The 20,324-nt window shown below is 47.4% G+C and overlaps 1 protein-coding gene across 6 annotated transcripts in view; it reads left to right on the top strand.

Moving 5' to 3' along the window:
* Positions 1-741: 741 nt before the first annotated feature.
* Positions 742-20,324, top strand: part of LOC139927485 (ephrin type-A receptor 4) — a 52,837-nt gene continuing 33,254 nt past the window's right edge. For 5 of the 6 annotated variants that reach the window (XM_078284198.1, XM_071919638.2, XM_071919636.2 and 2 more), the window contains exons 1-3: positions 757-853; positions 2,704-2,771; positions 5,648-6,311. In XM_078284198.1, coding sequence (XP_078140324.1) covers positions 757-853; positions 2,704-2,771; positions 5,648-6,311 — 829 coding nt within the window. Of the gene's footprint in view, positions 854-2,703; positions 2,772-5,647; positions 6,312-20,324 lie in introns of all 6 variants that reach the window. The other variant, XM_071919642.2, reaches the window with a different exon arrangement.

Below are 20,324 nucleotides of genomic sequence, written 5' to 3' on the forward strand. Positions count from 1 at the left end.
GTTCACCTTGGACAGCGCTGCGCTTGACTGGAGCCAGACTACATGCAGGATCAGCACACAGTGTGACTGCTGAGAGAGACACAGGACAAAAACTGACGCATTCAATATTGCGCATATAAATAAACAGGTTAGGAGACGTTTCTTTTTTTCATTTAAAATGAAGGAAGCACTGATCGCGGTCGACGTCCCTTCCAAAACAAACTCACATGGAAATTGAAGCGGCGCAGTTGAAGTGCAATACACACTGACTTCCCATTCGTTGTCACTGTTGACTAATGGGACATTTTCCCCCGCTGTTTAGTCTAGTCACATCAATCCACTTATCACTCCATTTCTCTTGTCATAGCCGTTGAGTAGCAATACAGACTTTTACATTGCTTGTTCGGTATCTGTATGGCACAACATGCAAAAGAAAATGCCGGGGACAAATGTTACCTCACACAATCCTCGGACTATAGTGGCCATTCGCAAATGAGGGGTTTGGTAGGTGGGGGTAGTTAATGATTATTTGCCCCCCTCTTTTCCCCGTCCACTGCGTTTCCTATATGGATTGACGGGGGCCGCGTCAGAGCGCACAGAGTAGACCCGCCTCCTGGCTGTGTGCGCTCGGTGCGTCTCTCTCCCTGTCCGCTTCAAACCCATATTCCACTGGGAAAGAGAGAGAGAGAGAGGGAGAGAGAGAGAGAGTGAGAGAGAGAGTAGGACCTACAAGAGCAACGAAAGAAAAGAGGAAAGAAAAACGGGGCAACGACACAAATGGCACTCATGGCAGGGATTTTGTTTACGGCCACCTCTTTTCTGCTTGGGATTTCTACATTTGTTTCGCCGGCACGGATATACCCCCCAAATGAAGGTAAGGTTGTTGGGGGGGGAAATAACTGCGGCGGACTTTTGACTTCATCCCCGCGCCGTGTGTGCGTGTGTGCGCCGCGGAGCTCCACTTCGTGGCCCCCCAGTCGCTGGTGCGTGGAGCCGCACTCAGTTTAAAGGTGGAAAACACCGACGGTCACCTTTACGCAGCGACTTTTGCGGGGTTTTCTCTGAACGAAACTGGAATCAGAAGTGGCTGTCCGAATGCGCATCGCTGTTTTGGTCTTGGCTTAGCTCGGATCGTGCCAGCTGTTGAAAGCCTGGGAGCAGGAATACTTGTGGCCCCGATTCGTGCCGTTTTCTCCGTGTATGGAGAGAAGGTCATGCCAAGCTCCGTTCAAAAAATCTGGCAATATAATGCTGCCTTGCTCCTCGGTACACGGACATTCCTCGTAGAACATGACTGAAGACCTTTTACGAACCGATCGGAGCCACTCGAAAATTCGGCATACATTCGATCCACCAAGCAGCACTTTATTTGAATGCAATTTCAAGTTTTATCACTGGTTCACACGATGTGTTTTGGTGGAAGAAGATGTGGGAATGACAGGCAAACCAATTCTAAAAGTTAAAACGTTATTGAAATAAGTGTTGCTTGGTATATCAGATGTACGCCGAATTAAAGAATGGCTCCCAGCGATCCATAAAGGGTCTTCAGTTATGATCTGCCAGGTATGCATTTCGGCTGAAAAACAAGGAAACCTTAAACTGGCAGATTTTGAGTGTAGCATGGCGTGTCGTCCTCTCCATAGGAGAGAACTCGGCATGTTTCGGGATTGGAATACTCGGGGTCCCGGGGCGCAAGTGTCCAGTTTCCAAATCTTACTCTGTAGGCCTTGTGTATGCAGCGTCCACCTACTATAGCCTACCTATTCTACTGTAGACATTAGTAAATGAATTAGTTAATTTTGCTTGAAACATCATCTCCAAATTCTGTAAGAACCTATCCATATCTGTCCTGCTTGGCAAAGCAGGGCAGTTTGTCACAACAAAAATGAGTCCAGAATGATACATCGCCCGCTCAGTTTTTTAATTGAAACACATTTCACTGCCTCAGGTTTTTTTTAATTTCAACAAATAGCCTAATGTATAGCCTACTGTGGACCCAGGCTACATAGCAGACTTATTAATTTAGCGACGAGTTCATTAGGCAGTATAAACACGTCGAATTCAAAACAGCCTCAAATGAAATAAAAATATGGGTCTATGCTATTTAATTCAAACAATCGCTCAAAATATTTTTCTCGAATGCGTCATTAGGCTAATTTATTTTAGTCCCTGCTGAAAAAAGGGGAAAATGTTGTCAAGTCAGTCAGCCTGTCAGGGGAATTTAACATTCATTTTGTTTCTCTTTGGACCAAGTTCATCCACACGGCTCGCTAATTGATTTCGATTACGAGCAACATTACTTCCAAATAGAACCTTATGCTGAGCAAACTGAGACGTCATGAGATTAATGGAATAGAGGAAATGCAATTGTCATTTGCAGAAAACCGTTTTGCCTTGCGAAAAATCAATCAAACGGCATAAAAATGACCCGCGTGATGCAAAACAGGGAATTGCGCATAACAAATATTTTCTGCGTTTGTTACCATTTTTAACACTTAGTTCACTGATTATTATTATCTCTGTACCAGCGTCGAAAACATTGACCACAAATGTATTTTCCTGCCTGATAAACCACTTTTCACAATCAATTCTATGCATTAAGGTTATTTTTATACGAATCAGATTTCATCCTCAGTGTGTCAGACCTAAGTGGATTATATATGCCAATGCTGTTGTTCTATGGACGGAGTGGGACTGCTCACTTCTCCCACTCTTGTTTTCCAGTCACGTTACTGGACTCCAGATCTGTACAGGGGGAGCTGGGCTGGGTCGCAAACCCAACAGAAGGAGGGGTAAGTATTTTTATTTTTTTTTGAAAGTGCCCCCTTGTTAGGAAGCATGGTCCCCCATTGAGTAAAAAATGGAGAGATAATGTCCCGTATAAGCAGGGGTTCTTAAAGGACCCCAAATAGATACACATTAGGCCCTGCAGGCTCCTGTTTGATAAGATTTAGTCCCAATGATCCAAAATGGGAACTTTTGTTGTTGATGATTTAGTATTGAATTGTAACTGTCTACACTGTAGGAATAGTAGTGATGAGAAGGACACTGATTAGAACAATCATCCCTACACATTCTCTAATTGGGATGAATTCTAGTGAACTAAATTATGGTGAAATTAAACTATTCCTCATTTTGTTGCATGGGGACACCCCCTTCCAGAACCCCTGGGGATCCCTGGACCCCACTTTGAGAACCATTGGTCTATAGGCATAGCCCCCCCCCCTCCTCTTTCTCCTTCTCTCTCTCTCTTCCTCTCTCTCTCTAACCACTCGCTGTAATGGTCAGATGCAGGGGCCGATACTGCAGCGGGCGTCGGGTTTCCTGAATAGACGGTGGATTGAATCGGTCTTTGTGGAGAAACTTTATATCCCTTTCCCCCATTGAGTCGAGGAGAGGGAGAGGGAGAGGGAGAGTGAGAGAGAGAGAGAGAGAGAGAGGAACTTGGCAGCTGAGAAAGGGCCCGCTGGAATGGATGAATGAAGGGAAAGGGCAGTGGGTTTCAGTCCTTGCCGCAGGACGGTTGGATCGGGCTATAAAGCGATAGGGAGTAAAGCGGACCAAATGCGTGATCCCTCAGTCTAATTGGGATAATATAGTGGCTCTGATAAGGAGAGGGATAATGGAGGGGGGGGTTGCTGGGGCCCCCCGGGGCCACAGCCATGCCATGGACGTCAATTGGGTATGGCAATGTGTGGCACTTATAGTATAGTTTTTATCCTCTAGAAAACAGGGAAAGGATCAATGAAAAATGGCCAGAAATGTATTCGGAAGCCATATTTAAAAATATCACATCATGAGAGCATTCAGGACCAAATGTTCCCTCTAAGCTGATGGTTCGGTGACCTGACCTACATGTAATAATTTATCACACTGACCAAATAGTAGTATTTTGTCAGTCATCATCAGTCATTGCTCCGCTTGTCCCACTTGTTGACATTTGACGATCAATACAAGCAGGCCTCTATAAGGTTTGATGACAAATTAATACAAATTAGTAACAACCACCTCGACCCATAAAAATCAACCCAGAGGACCAGAATTTCACCTCGTGCAGCTGTTGTTGGCTTTGTTCGTGGGGTTTTTTCAATGCACTTGGCCGGTGCCGGGCTCAGGTCCTCCCCTCGGCCATTTGATCACAAACAAGTGATTGACAGGGTCCTGGCAGCCCCGGCAAGGCTGCATTCACCCTCTCATTACGACCAATTGGCCCTATTCTCCCTCGTCCCTGCTATCGGGGAAAGGTGCGGCCTTATCTCAGCGCTGCTTGATTTCCACAATAAAAGGAGGGGGGCGAAAGGAAGAAAGCAGAGTGGAACGGAGCAGAGGGGACTGATAGGCACTGTCTGAAATCCTACAGCCGCAGCTATGCTTAGTGTTATCTGCCCTACTCCAGGGAAATAAGGCTTTAACCCAGATTGTTTATGATAAGGCGTCAAATCAAATCTGGCAGCCTAACCCATATCTTCCACTGTGTCATTATTACTTTGCTTTGTGCGGTTTCACTAAACGGGCTGAGAGATACGACAGCCAAGGCTCGGCCGCTCTTGTTTACAACCCGGCTCAATCAAAGACTATATTTAAAACACATTGTGAAAAACTTAAGAGAGCACGCCGCTTTGAGCCTCTCAAGACGCGCTTGTATTTGCTCAGCGGTGCTCTGTCGAGAGGGGAACTTTATCATAAGTAAAACAAACATTCCCCCCTCGGCAAAAATAAGCCAGGCCACGCTGGATAACGTAATCCATGCGGCCCATGTCAGCGTCTCTCTCCTATGAGTTCATACTAACAGCAGCAGTGAACATGTGTGCGGTGGAAAATGTCTCCCGCTCCCCATCATGTATGCAGATGGAAAGCAGGCCCACATTAGATCATTAGCATTGATTCAGAGACCTTCACTTTTTACATTCCTCTAATCCCCTGTTTTTCTTCCTTTCCTTTTTTTCTTCTCCGATACCCTAAGCCATAAGGCTATATGTCTCAGCGTGATGGTGTGTGTGTGTGTGCATGTGCGCGTGCTGGGGGTGTGTGTGGGTTGTCAATACAGCTCCCCAAGTAATTGAACAGTAGTCTTTACTGAGGCATAGAACTAATTACAAATTTCCTTTCTCACAGTTGAAGAGAAGCCATGAATATTAATATCTTTATGATTCTATATTAGGCCCTAACAAGTCTATTAGGCGCCATTCATAAAATATGCATTAAGTTTAGCCATCAATTAATTGGTCTGCTGAGACTCAAATATTGACTAATCTTTCTCTCATGCTTTTTTCACAGTATCTCTCATTCTTGGCATGCATTGGATCACTGTTATGTGTGATATTTATTTTATTATAGCCTACTTTTTATTTTTTTAATTTTTTTTTATTTTGAGAGCAGATGATTCTGATATTTCTCTGATGCTCTTGTTAAAAAAATCCCCATACACTGTTATAGCATTTTCCTATTGCTCATAAAATTAATGAATGTCTTTCTTAAACTGGTTTGGGACAAACTCAAAATAGGTCACATGTGTTGGGGCTCCACGTGACAAGAGTAGCAATATGTTTTCATAAGCCTGAGGACCAGAGACTAAATTCCTTGTTTGGGTTGCAGACTGAAAAAATAATTAAGAATCCAAACTCCAGAACAGCCTCCTAACATTTCTCTGCTCTTGTCCTCTCTCCAGTGGGAGGAAGTGAGCATTATGGATGAGAAGAACATTCCCATCCGGACGTACCAGGTGTGCAACGTCATGGAGCCCAACCAGAACAACTGGCTCCGCACTGACTGGATCCCCCGCGGCGGCGCCCAGCGTGTCTACATCGAGATCAAGTTCACCCTACGAGACTGCAACAGCCTCCCAGGCGTCATGGGAACCTGCAAGGAAACCTTTAACCTTTACTACTACGAGTCCAACAACGACAAAGAGCGCTACATCCGCGAGAACCAGTTCGGCAAGATCGACACCGTGGCCGCCGACGAGAGCTTCACCCAGGTGGACATCGGCGATCGCATCATGAAGCTGAACACGGAGGTCCGCGACGTGGGCGCCTTGACCCGGAAGGGCTTCTACTTGGCCTTCCAGGACGTCGGAGCGTGCATCGCGCTGGTGTCCGTCAGGGTCTTCTACAAGAAATGTCCTTTGGCGGTGCGTAACTTGGCCCAGTTTCCCGACACCATCACCGGAGCCGATACCTCCTCGCTTGTGGAAGTGCGCGGCTCGTGCGTGGATAATTCGGAGGAGAAGGAGGTTCCCAAGATGTACTGCGGGGCTGACGGAGAGTGGCTGGTGCCCATTGGGAACTGCCTGTGCAACCCTGGATACGAGGAGCGCAATGCGGAATGCCAAGGTAAAGAACTGACATTTGTCTTGTTTTTTTCACCCCCCCTTTCTCTATTCATATATCATTCTCTCCCTTCCAATGCTGTCTTTTCATACAGTAGCCTACCTCTTTATCATCCCCCCCCTCCTCTCTCCCCCATGTTTCTCTCTCTTTGTCCTTCTTCTTTGTCCCTCCCTCCCCTCCATTCACCCACCTCTCACTCTGTTGGTTATTTTTTCTCCCCGTCCTCCCACTCTATGCGTCCCTTCTTCCTGGTATCTGGCTGGGTGATAGAGGCGATGATGATTGTAAATGGAGTAATTAGCGGGTCCACTGGGAGGTGTTGTGCAATGGGATGCATCCCAAGGGGATTGGTGACACCGCCAGGAGGGTAGAGCTCAAACTGGTTCGCACTGTCGCTGTTTCTCTCACCCCCCAGCAGCCCTTTCACTTATTCCCAACGGAGCTCAAAGCTGGGAAAGCGAGATAGACAGCTTTAGAGGGGAGAAGGAGAGAGAGAGTTTATCATTCCAGGCAGGTATGGGAGAAGTGAAAATACACAGCGGTGAGATGGGGTTGAAATGGCGCTATTTGGTAGGGGGGGGAAAAGCCCATTGTGGCCGTTTATTGTAGTCTCTCCTCGGCGTGATCCTATACGCCGCTGTTTGATGAGGTTTTAAGGTCAGTGTCGAGTGCCTGCTGCCTGATTTTTCAAATCATGAGCATGATATAACTGTCAGCATGCCAATGATCTCAAGAAATAGCCTTGGAACGCTCTTCAAACATCAGAGAAAGCAACCTGCCAACAGGTCTGTCCATATTTTTTGCTTTCACAGATTTCAGGCCAAGATTTTATTTCTGATGGTGTATGGGATTTTTCATAGACTTTGTACCAGTTTAATTTGCATGTTTCAAACAATGCATTGCGCACAGTGTATTGTGGGTAGTATATTGTAGCATTCAGCAGCTGTTTTGTGGATAATGCGTTGTGCCTAGCTGAGGTGAGGCTGTCAACTGGCTAGACAAGGCGGATGGCAATTCTGCCAGGCAGGTTTATTGGTATCCCCCCCCACCCCCAAACACACAAAAAGCATTGGGCTGCTCCAGCGTGGGGTCAGAGGCTGGGCACGGGTGATTAACAGGGGGACGGACCACTCCACCTCTCTTAATTTATGGGGGGAGCCTTTATCTCAGAGGACTAATTGCATGACAAACAGGTCTGGTGATTTAGGGTTAGCGCTGGCTGTTTGGAGGTGGGGAGGCACAGGGGTGCAAGTGGTCACAGATGGCTGTGTGTGTGTGTGTGTGTGTGTGTGTGTGTGTGTGTGTGTGTAAAGGGGTAACGTTTCGGCAGTAAGAATTTCCTTGGAATCCTGCCCATCTCCCCTGTTGCTGGGTTTAGATGGCTCAGGCCAGGTTTCCATCCCCAGGGTCGGCTTCAAAGAAGCAGAGAGAGATGGAGAGTTGAGAGAAAGAGACCAGAGGGTAGTTCGCCACAGAACTTAGGTAAATCTCCTCTGGAATGGCTTTCTCAACTGAAATGCACAACCATGACCTCTCCTGTTTCAAGTCAAAATGAGAACACTGATCTTTGTCATAATTTTGCGTTGCCTGCAAGATGCCAATAGCAGCAAGGCTCCTTATCTCTCCTATTCAATTTCAGTTGAGGTAAATAGCTGTTACCCTCCAAAGAGGGCCGTAAAGACTTTGGAAACCTTCATTTTATATGACTAATGCAGTCTCGTTGCGTCTGCCAGCCTTTGAGCAGGCAATATTGATTTCAAGCCAATATATCCATTAAGTTCACATCTTATAAGGCATCTGATTTGGTTTGTGTAAGTTTACAGTGCACTATTAGTTTACAGGCCAATATATCCATTCCATTCACTTTCAGCTCGGTACAAATCATGAAACGCAGCATAAAAAGCCATCCATAAACCGTTACTGCCGTTTCTGCCTTTTAACATATCACTTCAGAATCGACATTGGACAACACACAATGTGTATGAGTCTCCATGGCGGCCCGGGGCGCCGGCGTGGGGTCAGCCCCAGTGTTTGAAGGGTTAAAAGGTGGCGGCCACTGTCAGTCTTCAAGTGCACTGATGAGCTGGTTAATATTCCCCAGTGTGACAGGCTCTATGGGAGAGGGGCTCCGCTCCTATATGACCATGTTGACCAAGGGACTTAGACAGGAGCTGGATATAGGGGGGAGAGAGGAGTGGGTATCGGGGGGTAGAGGGAGTAGGGTGTGTGTGTGTGTCTGTGTCTGTATGTGTGTGTACATAGTTTGTTCTATGAGCGCTGTCAAAAAGAAGGATAGATACGTTTAATAAGTGTGTGAGTGCGTCAGCCTCATCCATGTGGCTTGAATTTTCTGTTTGAAAGTTTGCTGGGGTGCAGACAAGCCTAATTGTGTGTGTGTGTGTGTGTGTGTCTGGCGTTTGTGCTCACATGCTTGTGTGTCTCTGCTAGTCTTGTGTACGTGCGGGGTTACAAGGGCACCTTGGCCCCTGGTTCCCAGCCCAGGATGAATGGGCTCTCCTCCATCATTGTTTGGGGCAGCAGCGAAGCCGACTGGGGATGGCGAAGCTGGGGGAGAGGGGTGGGGGGGGGGGGAGAGAGAGAAAGGGGGGCAGGGGGGGAGGGTGACGGGGCACAGAGGGGTTGTATTCTCCTCCCCTGGCAGAGGTCAAGGGTCGTCCCCTTCTGCATCCATCTTACTGCCGCGTCTGACAGGGTCGTGGGTCCAGGATTGATTAAGACGTCAGGGTTTTGACAGCTGGGGATGGGAGGGGGGGCGGGGGTTCAGTGTGTGTGTGTGTGTGTGTGTGCGCTCGAGGTGGGCCAAGGGTGCCCAGGGTGTACACACAGGGCCAAGGGGAGAGGGGCACCGGGGGCACCAAGGGCCAAGGGGGCCCCTGATCTGAGGAGAGGCGACTCTGTCTGTTTGCATTTGGGATCCCTTTCCCTCTAAGCCGCCGCCACCTCCCCCCCCCCCACACACACACACACACACTCTTGGGGATGGGTGGGGGTCAGGATGTCCCTATCCCCTCGCTCCTCATCTGGTGAGGGGGTCCCTACTGCGGAGGGGTGGGAGTGTTGATGAGCTGGTGAGAGACAGAGGGAGGGAGAGAGTCTAGCGGGGACCGTGTGTCCGTGTGGGGAAATAATAATCATAATTTGGTCTATTTCTGTCAGTGAGTGAGGGGAAATCTTTGAACGACAGAGTGCTCTGGCTGCAATTCTGCCGTACGTGCAGTAATGATAGTGTGTAGTTAGGAGAATCAGCAGATTTGGGGCTGTGTGTGTGTGTGTGTGTGTGTTGAAGTTCCCTTTATTGGCGTGTGTGTTTGTTGAGGGTATAGCTTGGTTGAGGCGCGAAGGTGACAGACGCTTTTGACACCTCAGACTGCTAGTTCATGGTTGAGCTGTTTACCGCCACAACCTCCCTACACTCAACACACACACACACACACACACCCACACACACACACTCCTAAAGCTTAACAAACATCAACATCTTAATTTTTTATTCTTCTTATCTCTTTATTTTTTTTTTTGGGACCCTTGCGCATTATATTTGTATTCCTTTCATTCTATTCCTTCTGTTTTTATGTAAACCACTTTGTAAAGTCTTTGTTTTTAGATAAGTGCTATATAAAGAAAGCATATTATCATTATTATTATTATAGCATGGGTGGCCTAAGCGGGAATCGAACCCCAAACCCCGGAACTGCAGCTTAGCTTTAACTCCCAACACCTTAACCTACTTACTGCAACCCACAAGTTGTGTATTCCCTCAAAATGCATGTGTGTGTGTGTGCATAACAGCTTAGAACAGGATTTTGACGTACGGTGTGCATGATCGGAGCCATTTCCCACCTTAGATCCCCCCCCAACCACCTCTCTCTCTATTCCCAGTAGTCTTTGCTGAGCCGAAAAAACTCTCATCCGTATTGGATTAAGAGGTTTTAGGGATGAGGTTTCTCTCTCCTGTGCTCCAGTCATTGTGCAAGTGTATCTAGGTCTCCCATTCTCTCTCCCCCTCTGTTGACAGTGTTAAATATGCACTTGGGAGCATCATTCTAAATTCACCACGTAATTCTATTTAGCCCGCCGGTCCCCGATGGCTTTAAATACACAGACTCAGTCCCTCGCTCTCGCTCTCCTCTCTCCTCTCTCCTGCCTTCCCCTGCCTTCCTCTCCTCTGCATACACACAAATGAAGTATTTGCATCTTCCTCTCGGCTCGCTTGTTTGCTTGTCTGTCTATCCACTGTCTTTTTTTTTCTTTCTATCCCTGTCCTCTGTCTCTTCACCTCTCCTACTGCTTTATGGGCTCACTCTTCTCTCCCCATGTCTCTTCCTCTCTCCTTCTTCCCACCAGTGCGGCTTTTTTATTGCTGAATCTCTCTCTCGCGATTTGTACCCGCTCCCTCTCTCTCTTTCCGTCTCTCTTTCTCTCTCTCCGCCCGGGCCGTCGGGGTGGTTAGTGTTCGTCAGCCTGTCTCTGGTGGCAGCAGCAGGAAGTGGGCTGAATAATGAGATTACCTTCACTGTTGGGAGGGAGGCGGGAGCGCCACACTGAACATCATCACCCGTCACTGTTCCCACACAACACACACACACACACACGCACACACAAATGCGTATGAGAGCGCACACAAACTCGAAACACAAAAATCTAGACTCGCACATGCAAAAAAAGGAGATGTGAACACACACTCACAAGTATGTACATGCTCTCACACACATGCATATATTCATATATACACACGCACAGGCACAAACCTACATACATGCATGCATGCATGTATCAGGGCAAAAAAATCGGGCACAAATACATACAAAAAAAGACCATTCGAAGTGACAGACTCAAGCACACACACATTCACAAATATGTACACGCACACACACACGCTCAAGCATGCATTAGGGACACACACACACCCACACGCGCACACACTCGGAGCACAGCAGAATGGAGGTGAATGTACTCATCACTCTCCCCGCCACCAGAGAGGCTCATTTTGTGCTGCTGAATAGAGACGAGGAATCTATTACCAGCGGAGAGCAGGAAAGAACAACGGATACAGAAAGAGAGGACAAAATGTCTCATGAGCAACGGCACTATCCTCCGCCGCCCCTCCCTTCCCCCGCTGAAGTAATTGCTTAAAGCATTTTTGTTCATATTCCGTCCTTGTTTAGCTCCACTTAAAAGAAAAAAATGCCCCCCCTCCCCCCTGACAAATCCTCCCTCGGCCGGTCGGGGGGGGGGAGGCGGGGGGTAATTCAGCCATCATTAGCCGAGGTGCTGAAATGTTTTTCCTGCTCGGGCTGCCGTCCTGCCTCAGTGTTTGTTCCCTTTGCAGTTCTTGACACTCATCACCCCCTCTCTCTCTCTCTCTCTCTCTCTCTCTCTCTCTCTCTCTCTCTCTCTCTCTCTCTCTCTCTCTCTCTCTCTCTCTCTCTCTCGGCTCTCGCTGCCCTATTTAGGGCAGGAAGCCACCGGTGGTCGAGCGTGACCTGAGCCGCTGGCCGCGCAGCGCTCCCACAGTGCCGGCTTATTTGAACGTAGTGCGGCGCTAACGCGGCACGCGCGCAGATGGATTGCGCTGCGATGAATATCTTCATTTCATCTCCTATTGAGTCTTTAAAGCTCGTTTGTCTTAAAATAAGTAGGGAATTCTGCCAGTGGGACTTGTGTCTGATGAAAATCCACTTGTTTCAAGAATTTTCCGGAGTGGCCTGCTTTATTCTGCCTGGTTTCAAAGTGCTGACGCTCATTTGAAGAAAATGCCTGAAACAAGTGAAACGGCATTGGAAATGAGTGGGATTATCTCAACCTATTGGTAGAATTTTTCAGATGTTTAAAGGAAAGTAAGATTTCAAGACTGAGACTATGAGACTAAATGACTTGTCAAGATGGACATTTCTTTTACTGCCTGCTAAAAGTACTAGCGCAGCACATAAAATGCATAGAGTAAATAGGACATTGAATTAGCTTTGAGCTACACTGCAAAAACTGTTCATCTTGGTCTCATATTCAGTCTTAGAATTTTCTGTTTCTTAAAACAAGTGAAAAAATTGCGGTAATTTCACATGTTTCCAAAGTAGTTTCACTTTTTTGTGGAAACACGTGCTAATGTCTTGAAACAAGGCAGTAGAAGGCATTCCACTAATATCGAAATGATTTGCTGATTTGCATTGGAAATGGGTGAAATTACCTCAAGCCAGATTGGTAGGTTTTTTCACTTAAGGAAAATACCATTTTCAAGACTGAATATGAGACTAAATGACCTGTTAAGATGGACATTTTTGCAGTGCAGCTAGCGAGATAGTCGGCTAGCATCAGCTAAATGTAGCGGAAATGTCAAAAAAGGGGTTTAATAGCCGTCTAAAATTCCCTGCTCCCTATCGCTCTCTCTCTCTCTCTAGACCCAGACTATCCTCTTCTCTTTCTCTCCTCTCTCTCTCTCTCTCTCTCTCCTCCCTCATCTTTTTGAAAAGCATCCTCTCTTTGAAGCCCGCGATGGGAAGAGGGAGCGATTAAAGCAGTCAGCAAGCAAATTAGCATGTCAAAAGGCCCTGAATCAATACCCCGGCTCTCTACCAACACAACCTCTCTCTCTCTCTCTCTCTCTCTCTCTCTCTCTCTCTCTTTCTATCTATCCCTGCCTTCCAACCCCCCCCCCCCCCCGCGTTTTGCTGCCTGTTTCCCCTCCATTTTCTCCTGCACACTCTCCCTCTTGCTCTCTTTCCCCTCTTCTACCTTTTTTCTTTCGCTCGCTTCTTTTTTTCTTCCTCTCCTTCCCCTATTTTCTCCCTCGCCTGGCTGACAGACGGAGAGAGAAGGGAAGTGGGGGGGGGGGTTTATAAAAAGAGATGGACGGATGTATAGGCAGGGAAAGACGGATGGAGAGAGAAGTGGACAGCGATCAAGTGGGCATGGGTGGACTGTTTCGGAGAGAGCGAGTGAGAGAGAGAGAGGTTATGAAAGAGAAAGAGGGCCTCTGCCACTTTCTTTGTGCCGAAAAAGAGGGAGAATGGACCTCTTTCGCCAGGAGGAGAGGAGGAGATGGAGACGAGGAGGGAGGGAGGGAGGTAGAGAGAGAAAAAGAGACAAAAAAAACAGGGAGAGGGGGAGAGGAGGGTGGGGGGGAAGTGAAGTGGGAAGAGATTTAGTTCCAGTCTGGCAACCGTGCTTTTTCTGCACTTCATCCATCGCTTCACCATTGCACGGAAATCCCTTTGATCCGGGGCAATGTGTTGCTGATCTCGAAGTGTGTGTGCGTGTGTGTGTGTGTGTGTGTGTGTCAGAGAGAGAGCGAGAGAGTGTGTGTGTCTGATCCATTATCTGTCCTATATTTATTCTGTGCATCTGTCACGGCCCGGCGTATCACATGCTGTATCATAAACTTCTATTAACGTTCCGATCGCGTCGTGCGATCGCGGCCTGCACACGAAGCGACACAGCGGCTCTTCAGACGGACGGCCAACTCTGCCTCGCTATCTGACAATGGGAGGCTGATTGCAAACACCTTGAAAAGTGCTTTATCTCTCCCTCTCTCTCTCTCTCTCTCTCTCTTGCTCTGATTTCTATCTTAAGCTCCCTCTATCCTGCCAGGACGATAGTAGGTGGTCTTTTCTTCTCCCTCGCCGTCATCCTGTTTCTGCGGGGCGCAGAGTTCAGTGGGGAATCAAAGGCTGCCCCGTGGTAATCAGTTAGGGGGTTATGACAAAAAGCCTTGCAATAAAGGGCCGCTCTGTAATCTGATGGGCCCTGAGTCTGGACGCGGTGCCCATTTTAATGAGCTGAGATCCCCCCTTTTCTAATCACGATGGCGGAGGCGATGGCACACTGGCTCATTCTCCCTGGGCAAACACACACACACACACACACTTGGACTGAGTGATTTGTATGTCGGAAGAAGAATGATCACATGCACGTGCAGGTTCATGCAAACACATGCAGGTTCATAGATGCACAATAGACACACAGACACTAGCACATGCATATACAAGCAGCCAAGCACAGATATATATACAAACTCACACATGCATGCACACACACACACACACACACACACAGAATGGGACTGAGTGATTTGTATGTAGGAAGGAGAGTGATCATAATTACATGCAAACACACGTAGGTTCATAGACACACAATAGGCACACAAACGTATACACACACACACACACACACACACGCACAGACACTTGTACTGAGTGATTTGTATGTAGGAAGAATCATCACATGCAGGTTCATGCAAACAGGTTCATAGACATACAATAGAGACACAAAGATACATAAATGCAAGCACAGATATATATATATATATATATATGTATACATACACACACAAGCACACACCAAATCCCTTTTTTCACACAGCAAAATCCCCACTGACAAAGCCAGAACTTAGATATCAGGTGGGCAACCTCTTGGTACACACATCTACTATATGTGTATCAAACACACCATGGGTGTGTGTGTGAGGTATAATCTCACTGTGGGAGTGGTGAAATTTAATTTGGGGACGTGGGGTCCGGCAGCTCCAGGGATCCAGAGCTGCACACCTCCAGCCAAAGGGAGAGGTGTGTCGGCGTTAGCCCGGCGTGGAGGGCACGTCTGTGGGATTAGAAACCTTGATCCTCCCTGATCCGCAGAGAGCCGTCAAATACTGCTGGAGGGGAGGAAAAAAAAAAACCTGATCCCTTGAAGACTCACACCACGGAGGAATGTGAAGGGAGGAGGGAGAGAGAGAAAAAGAGCGATAGCAAAAATGTAGAGAGATCGGGTGAAAAGGAAGCGAGAGAAAGTGAGCGATTGAAATGAAGCGGAAGCACATAGAAATCCAGGTAGAGAGAGAAAGAGAGAGTGAGAGAGAGAGAGTGAGAGAGAGTGAAGGAAAGGGAAAGATAAATTGAGTCCTGTCGGGGTGGCCCTGATAAACGGCCGGAGATGTGAAAGATGAAGCGGGGGGTTATGGGTACAGGCGGCGATCGCTCTTTGAACAAGCGGAAGCGTGGCCGTGTCACGACCTCCAAGAGCAGCAGTGGATATTCCTGCCAATATCACTACCTGTGTGTGTATACAGGGAGCTGGTTAACCTGAAGGAAGGAGGGAGAGGGGGAGAGAAAATGATGGTGATTATAGAGAGAAAAATCAGAATAAAGAACTCAGTGTGGTAAAGTTCTGCTGATTTGGAGCATTTCATACGCTCTTAAATGGTTCTTTACAGCACCATAAGGGGTTTATGTAGAACCATTTGAGCATGGTGCTATAGAGAACCTTTCTAAAATGATTGCTTATAGCATTATTCTGCTGTGGTACAAGCCTAAAGAACCATTCTCTGGTGCTATATAGAACCATTTCTGTTAAGAGTGTAGAGATACGATGCTGGCAGTGTTTAGAAAGAGATTAAAGGAAGTGACACACACGTTGGGACAACTCTGCGGGGCACCGGTGCTGCCCAAATCGCCCACGAAACTGCCAAGTACACATCACCACCCTAAGTGGTGAAAGAAAACTCCAAAGAAAAGGAGAGATAACGTGAGAGACGGAAACAAAAAGAGACCCACAGACGCGCTCGCAGTGGAAGAGGGCGAGGAGGAGTCCAAGTAATACAAAACATAGCGGCAGAAACTCGACTCTGGCTCTTTTCCAGTGGCGCCCACACATCCACTTCAAAAGCCTCGCTGTGCATCTGAATCTCACGGCCTTTTGTTTGCCTCTTCCCATCATCGCTGTGCCTGTGCGTCTGTCCTCACATCAAAGCTAAAGGCTAAAACGCTACACATTAGCGGAGTAACCCAGTCTAACCAGCAGCCATTAACCCCGGGCTCCTGTTACACACCCCGCAGCCCCCCGCAAGGCCAGGTTCAACTAGCCTGGGGCTGGGGAGGGCAAGGCATGCACTCACAAGTTAAGTATGAGGACACACACACACACACACACACACACACACACACATATACACTACAAACGTAGGAATGCACACACATGCACACATCACTCCCCCACTCCACTACAGGTTAATGTCATGGGTGCTCCCATGCCAACAGAAGCTGACACCGTTTCAAGTTGGTGGGGATATCGCTTCCACGACAGCAAATGACCTCATTCCTAGAGCTATGTTTTGAGAGAGAGAGGGAGAGAGGAAGAGGGAGAGGGAGAGAGGGGAAAGTGAGGCCTAGGAGTGACACTAGGACAGGTCAAAGGTCAAAGCAGTGACAGCCACAGTGGAGACCGGGTGAGGCCTCGTTGGGCTGACATGAGCTGTTGAAGAGCTAGTGACCCAGGAAAGTTTGTATGTATACTCACTGAGCGCATGCACACACACACACACAGTGCTGGTATGCGCACATGCACACACACACACACACACACACATACACATAAAAACGTATGTAGATGCACACAATGTCAAACCACACAATGGTGTGCACGGTGGTCACAGAGGCACACACACACACACACACACACACACACACACACAATGGAAGGTGTTTTGTGGCCCCAGACAGGCTGTCGTCTGGGAGCTACAAGTGGATTACCTAAACAAACAACCTAAAAATACCTTCCTTTTCACCAGTAAGTCTCCCCTTTCCTACCCTCCTCCTTCCAACCCACCTAGCCCCCTCTCAGAAACCAGCAAGGTTAATGTTAAACTAACCTCTGAGACCACAGGCAACTAGGTTTTCTGTGTGTGTGTCTGTGCATACTTGAGTGTCTACGTGTGTGTGTGTGTGTGCTTTTGATGTGTTTCTTTGCTTGTTGATTTGAACCCACCAGGGATGTAGTGGAGGGTAAACCCACCTTAACTCAGTTTGCCCACCTTTTCGGGCTGATGTACATTTTTTTTGAGGTAAATTCATAGTATATATCACACTAAATAGTATCAAACTGATGTTATATGATGTTACATACAGCCAGTTTATTAGGTACACCCATCAAATACCAGGTTAGACCAGATTTTGTCTCCAGAACACCCAAGGATTCTACAAATCAGTGATAAATTAATGCTTTTCTGACAATATAACTGATTTTTGATTGGGGGCTTTTTTTCTTTTTATGATCACCTTTTTACTTACCATATTTACGATTGCATCACTGGATTCCTCGCTACACGATATGGAAGTGCATGTTTATTTTTGCTTTGGGGTACATGTGATATGGCTTTGCGGTAATGATGTCATGCTCTAACCATCGACAGTTTAGCGTCTCAGCCACCTGAGGTTACACACCTGTGGGAAACGGGTCGGTGTGTGTGTGTGTGTGTGTGTGTGTGTGTGTGTGTATGGATATTGACGATAAGCTTTTAGCTTCAGGCTAGGGTGGTCTGATGCAGCCTAGCAGGTTAATTGTCAGTGTTACGGATTTGATTCCCACTGGAATAACTGTTAATACTTGATTAGTTTAGCCTGTATCAGTGCAAGTATATGTCATTGAGATTTGCGAGAGAGACTAAACACACACATGGAACGTAGAACAGGTACAAACAGTGCTGTAGAAGAATGAATAAAAGTCCAATTTACACATTTTAAGTCGACAAAACTGTCTGTGCTTTGTATTATTACATGTGTTGTATTGTGGGGGATTACAGTGATTTGTTATGTATTTGTGCTACAGCAGTGACACGTGGTTTACACTTGTTTACAGTATTAGATATGAGGCCCCATTGAGACCGCTTCCCTATCGCTTCCCCTTCCTCTACGCCTATTCTTAGTGTGTGTGTGTGTGTGTTTGTGTGTTTGTGTGCGTTCTCCTCGCACATCCTCCCTTTTCCTGCCCCATTCTCCTTGACTCAGCGCACGCAGAATAGTTTAACTCACCCAATTGTTTAGCGGTGTGTGCCGATGCGAGTGTCCCCTAGCACAACAACATTAGCATAACCTCCCTCCCCTCCCTCCCCCCCTCCCTCCCTCCCTCCTCCCGGTCTCTTTTTTTCCATAATTGAATTGAAATGCAACTCTTTTCATTGTAAACAATGTCAGGAAAGCATGCTAGATACCCTGCCTCCTCCCTTCTTAGGCACACACACACACATACACATACACACACACACACACACACACATACACCGCAAGCCCAGCATGAGACTTTGGCCCCTGGAGACCTTGGGGAAATTGGACAAAGACAATACCTTGACTCTTAGTTTGTTTACCTCCCATCATCCCTGCTGTGCTCCTGTCTCTGTGATGCACTGCCTACACAAAGCCTGTTTGGTTGATGTGTGTGTGAGTGTGTGCGTGTGTGTGCGTGTGCATGCTTGCATGGTAGTGCATCTGTATAGTCCAGAGGGCTTTTGAAGGGCTTTGTGTGCATACCTGACTGTGTGCAGGTGTGCAGAGGTGCGTGAGCCGCTGTTTGTATATTTATCCGTGTCTTGTTTGCCGTGCATTATAGTCCATTACCCACCTGCTGTGTGAATCTTGGGTCACAAAAGGTTCGTTGCGGGTTGGCGCTGCGCCCGGCTTTGGGTGGTGCCACCCTTGCGGACCTGGCATGGGTGCCAAAGTGGAATCTGAGTGGCCCCCACCCACCGTGGCCAAGTCAAACACTGTTCCCCCACACAAAGATGGAACTGTTTAGAGCCTCTGCCTCTCCCTGTTCTTTCTATCTCCCTCAGCTTCCCTGTCTGTTCCGGGGTCTCAGCCATTTAGCCTCTCTGTGCACTTCGCCTTATTGTTCAATATTCCTCCTCTGTCTCCGTCTGTCTCTCTTTTTGTGTCTCTGCACGTCTCTCTTTCTGTTCCCAACATTGTCCTCCAACGCCCTGTGTCCCACTTTTCTAAGGAGTGGACGTGTCCATTCTGAAATGGCTGGGTGTAATACTTTAGATTATTCCGATATAGCCATTGTACCAATATGTTCCGCCATTCTGTTCGGCCTCCTTAAGACCAGGCTGGAGGAATTAGGGAGGAAGCCGGGGCCTACGTGTCAATAAGAACGCGGAGACCTTGGTCTGCAGGAAGTCTTCAGAACAATATTTCGATGTTTCAGTTATGCAATCCAAATACTAACAATAGTGGGCACCATACTGCACTCTTAACAAAAAGGGGCGCTAATATAGACCCAGGAAAATCGTTTGTTAGGCTTGTACCTCAGCAGAATCCTTTCTGGGCCTCCAAATAACCCTTTTAGAAAGGTTCTCTATAGCACCATGCTCAAATGGTTCCTTTATGGTGCTGGAAAGAACCATTTATGGCTGTATGAAATGCTCCAAAGCAGCAAAACACATTTTAAGAACCACACTGGGATCTTTATTCCATTCTTCCAGTTTTATATTTAACGAGTCAGAGGGTTGTTTGAGTCATTAGAGTGACTCAAACAACCAAAGAACCCTTGAAGAACCCTCTTTTTTCTGTGTATACTCACTGCAAGTTGATTGAAAAAGCTGTAAAAAAAATGATGACAATCAGTGTAAAGGAGCTCCGTATTTTGATAGTTTAAAAATGTTGTCATAGCTGTTATTTTGTTTTCAGGGCTTTTTTTTTTTTTGCTCATCTGGTTCTTTGGCTTGTGTTCCTATGTGTCAGGTACAGACATTTTAATTAGGACAGCGTCTTGGGTGGCTCTTGGCTGATGGATCTCTGCTGCTGAAAATACAGTTATAAATCATCTGGCATTTGACAGACAGACTGCTGGCAACTCCGGCGCACCCTGGCACCGGCCGCCGCTCGCAAAGCCGTAGTGATTGTCAGCGAGGTTGGCTTTTGTATTATTAACGCCGTTAGCCTCGGCGGCTTTTTGTTCTTAGCCTTCATTAACACTAGTGAGGATGTCAACCCGGATGTCACTGCTAGACTTGTTTGGTTAGCGTTTGTAAGGGATGGTACCACTACTGCGGGACCTTTTCCCCCCGCCGGGTCAAGGTTAAGACGGGTGGCGAGTGTACGTCATCAATCACGGTGATCAGCTGCGGTGGCCGTGTGTCCCTCATCCATCACGCTGATGGCTTTCGCTGGCCGTGTGGCTGCGTGTCGCCGTCAGGGCCGGAGGTAATTAATAACCCCCGGCGACGGAATT

Source organism: Centroberyx gerrardi, chromosome 6 (genome assembly GCF_048128805.1).
Source record: "Centroberyx gerrardi isolate f3 chromosome 6, fCenGer3.hap1.cur.20231027, whole genome shotgun sequence".
Taxonomy (NCBI): Eukaryota; Metazoa; Chordata; class Actinopteri; order Beryciformes; family Berycidae; genus Centroberyx; species Centroberyx gerrardi.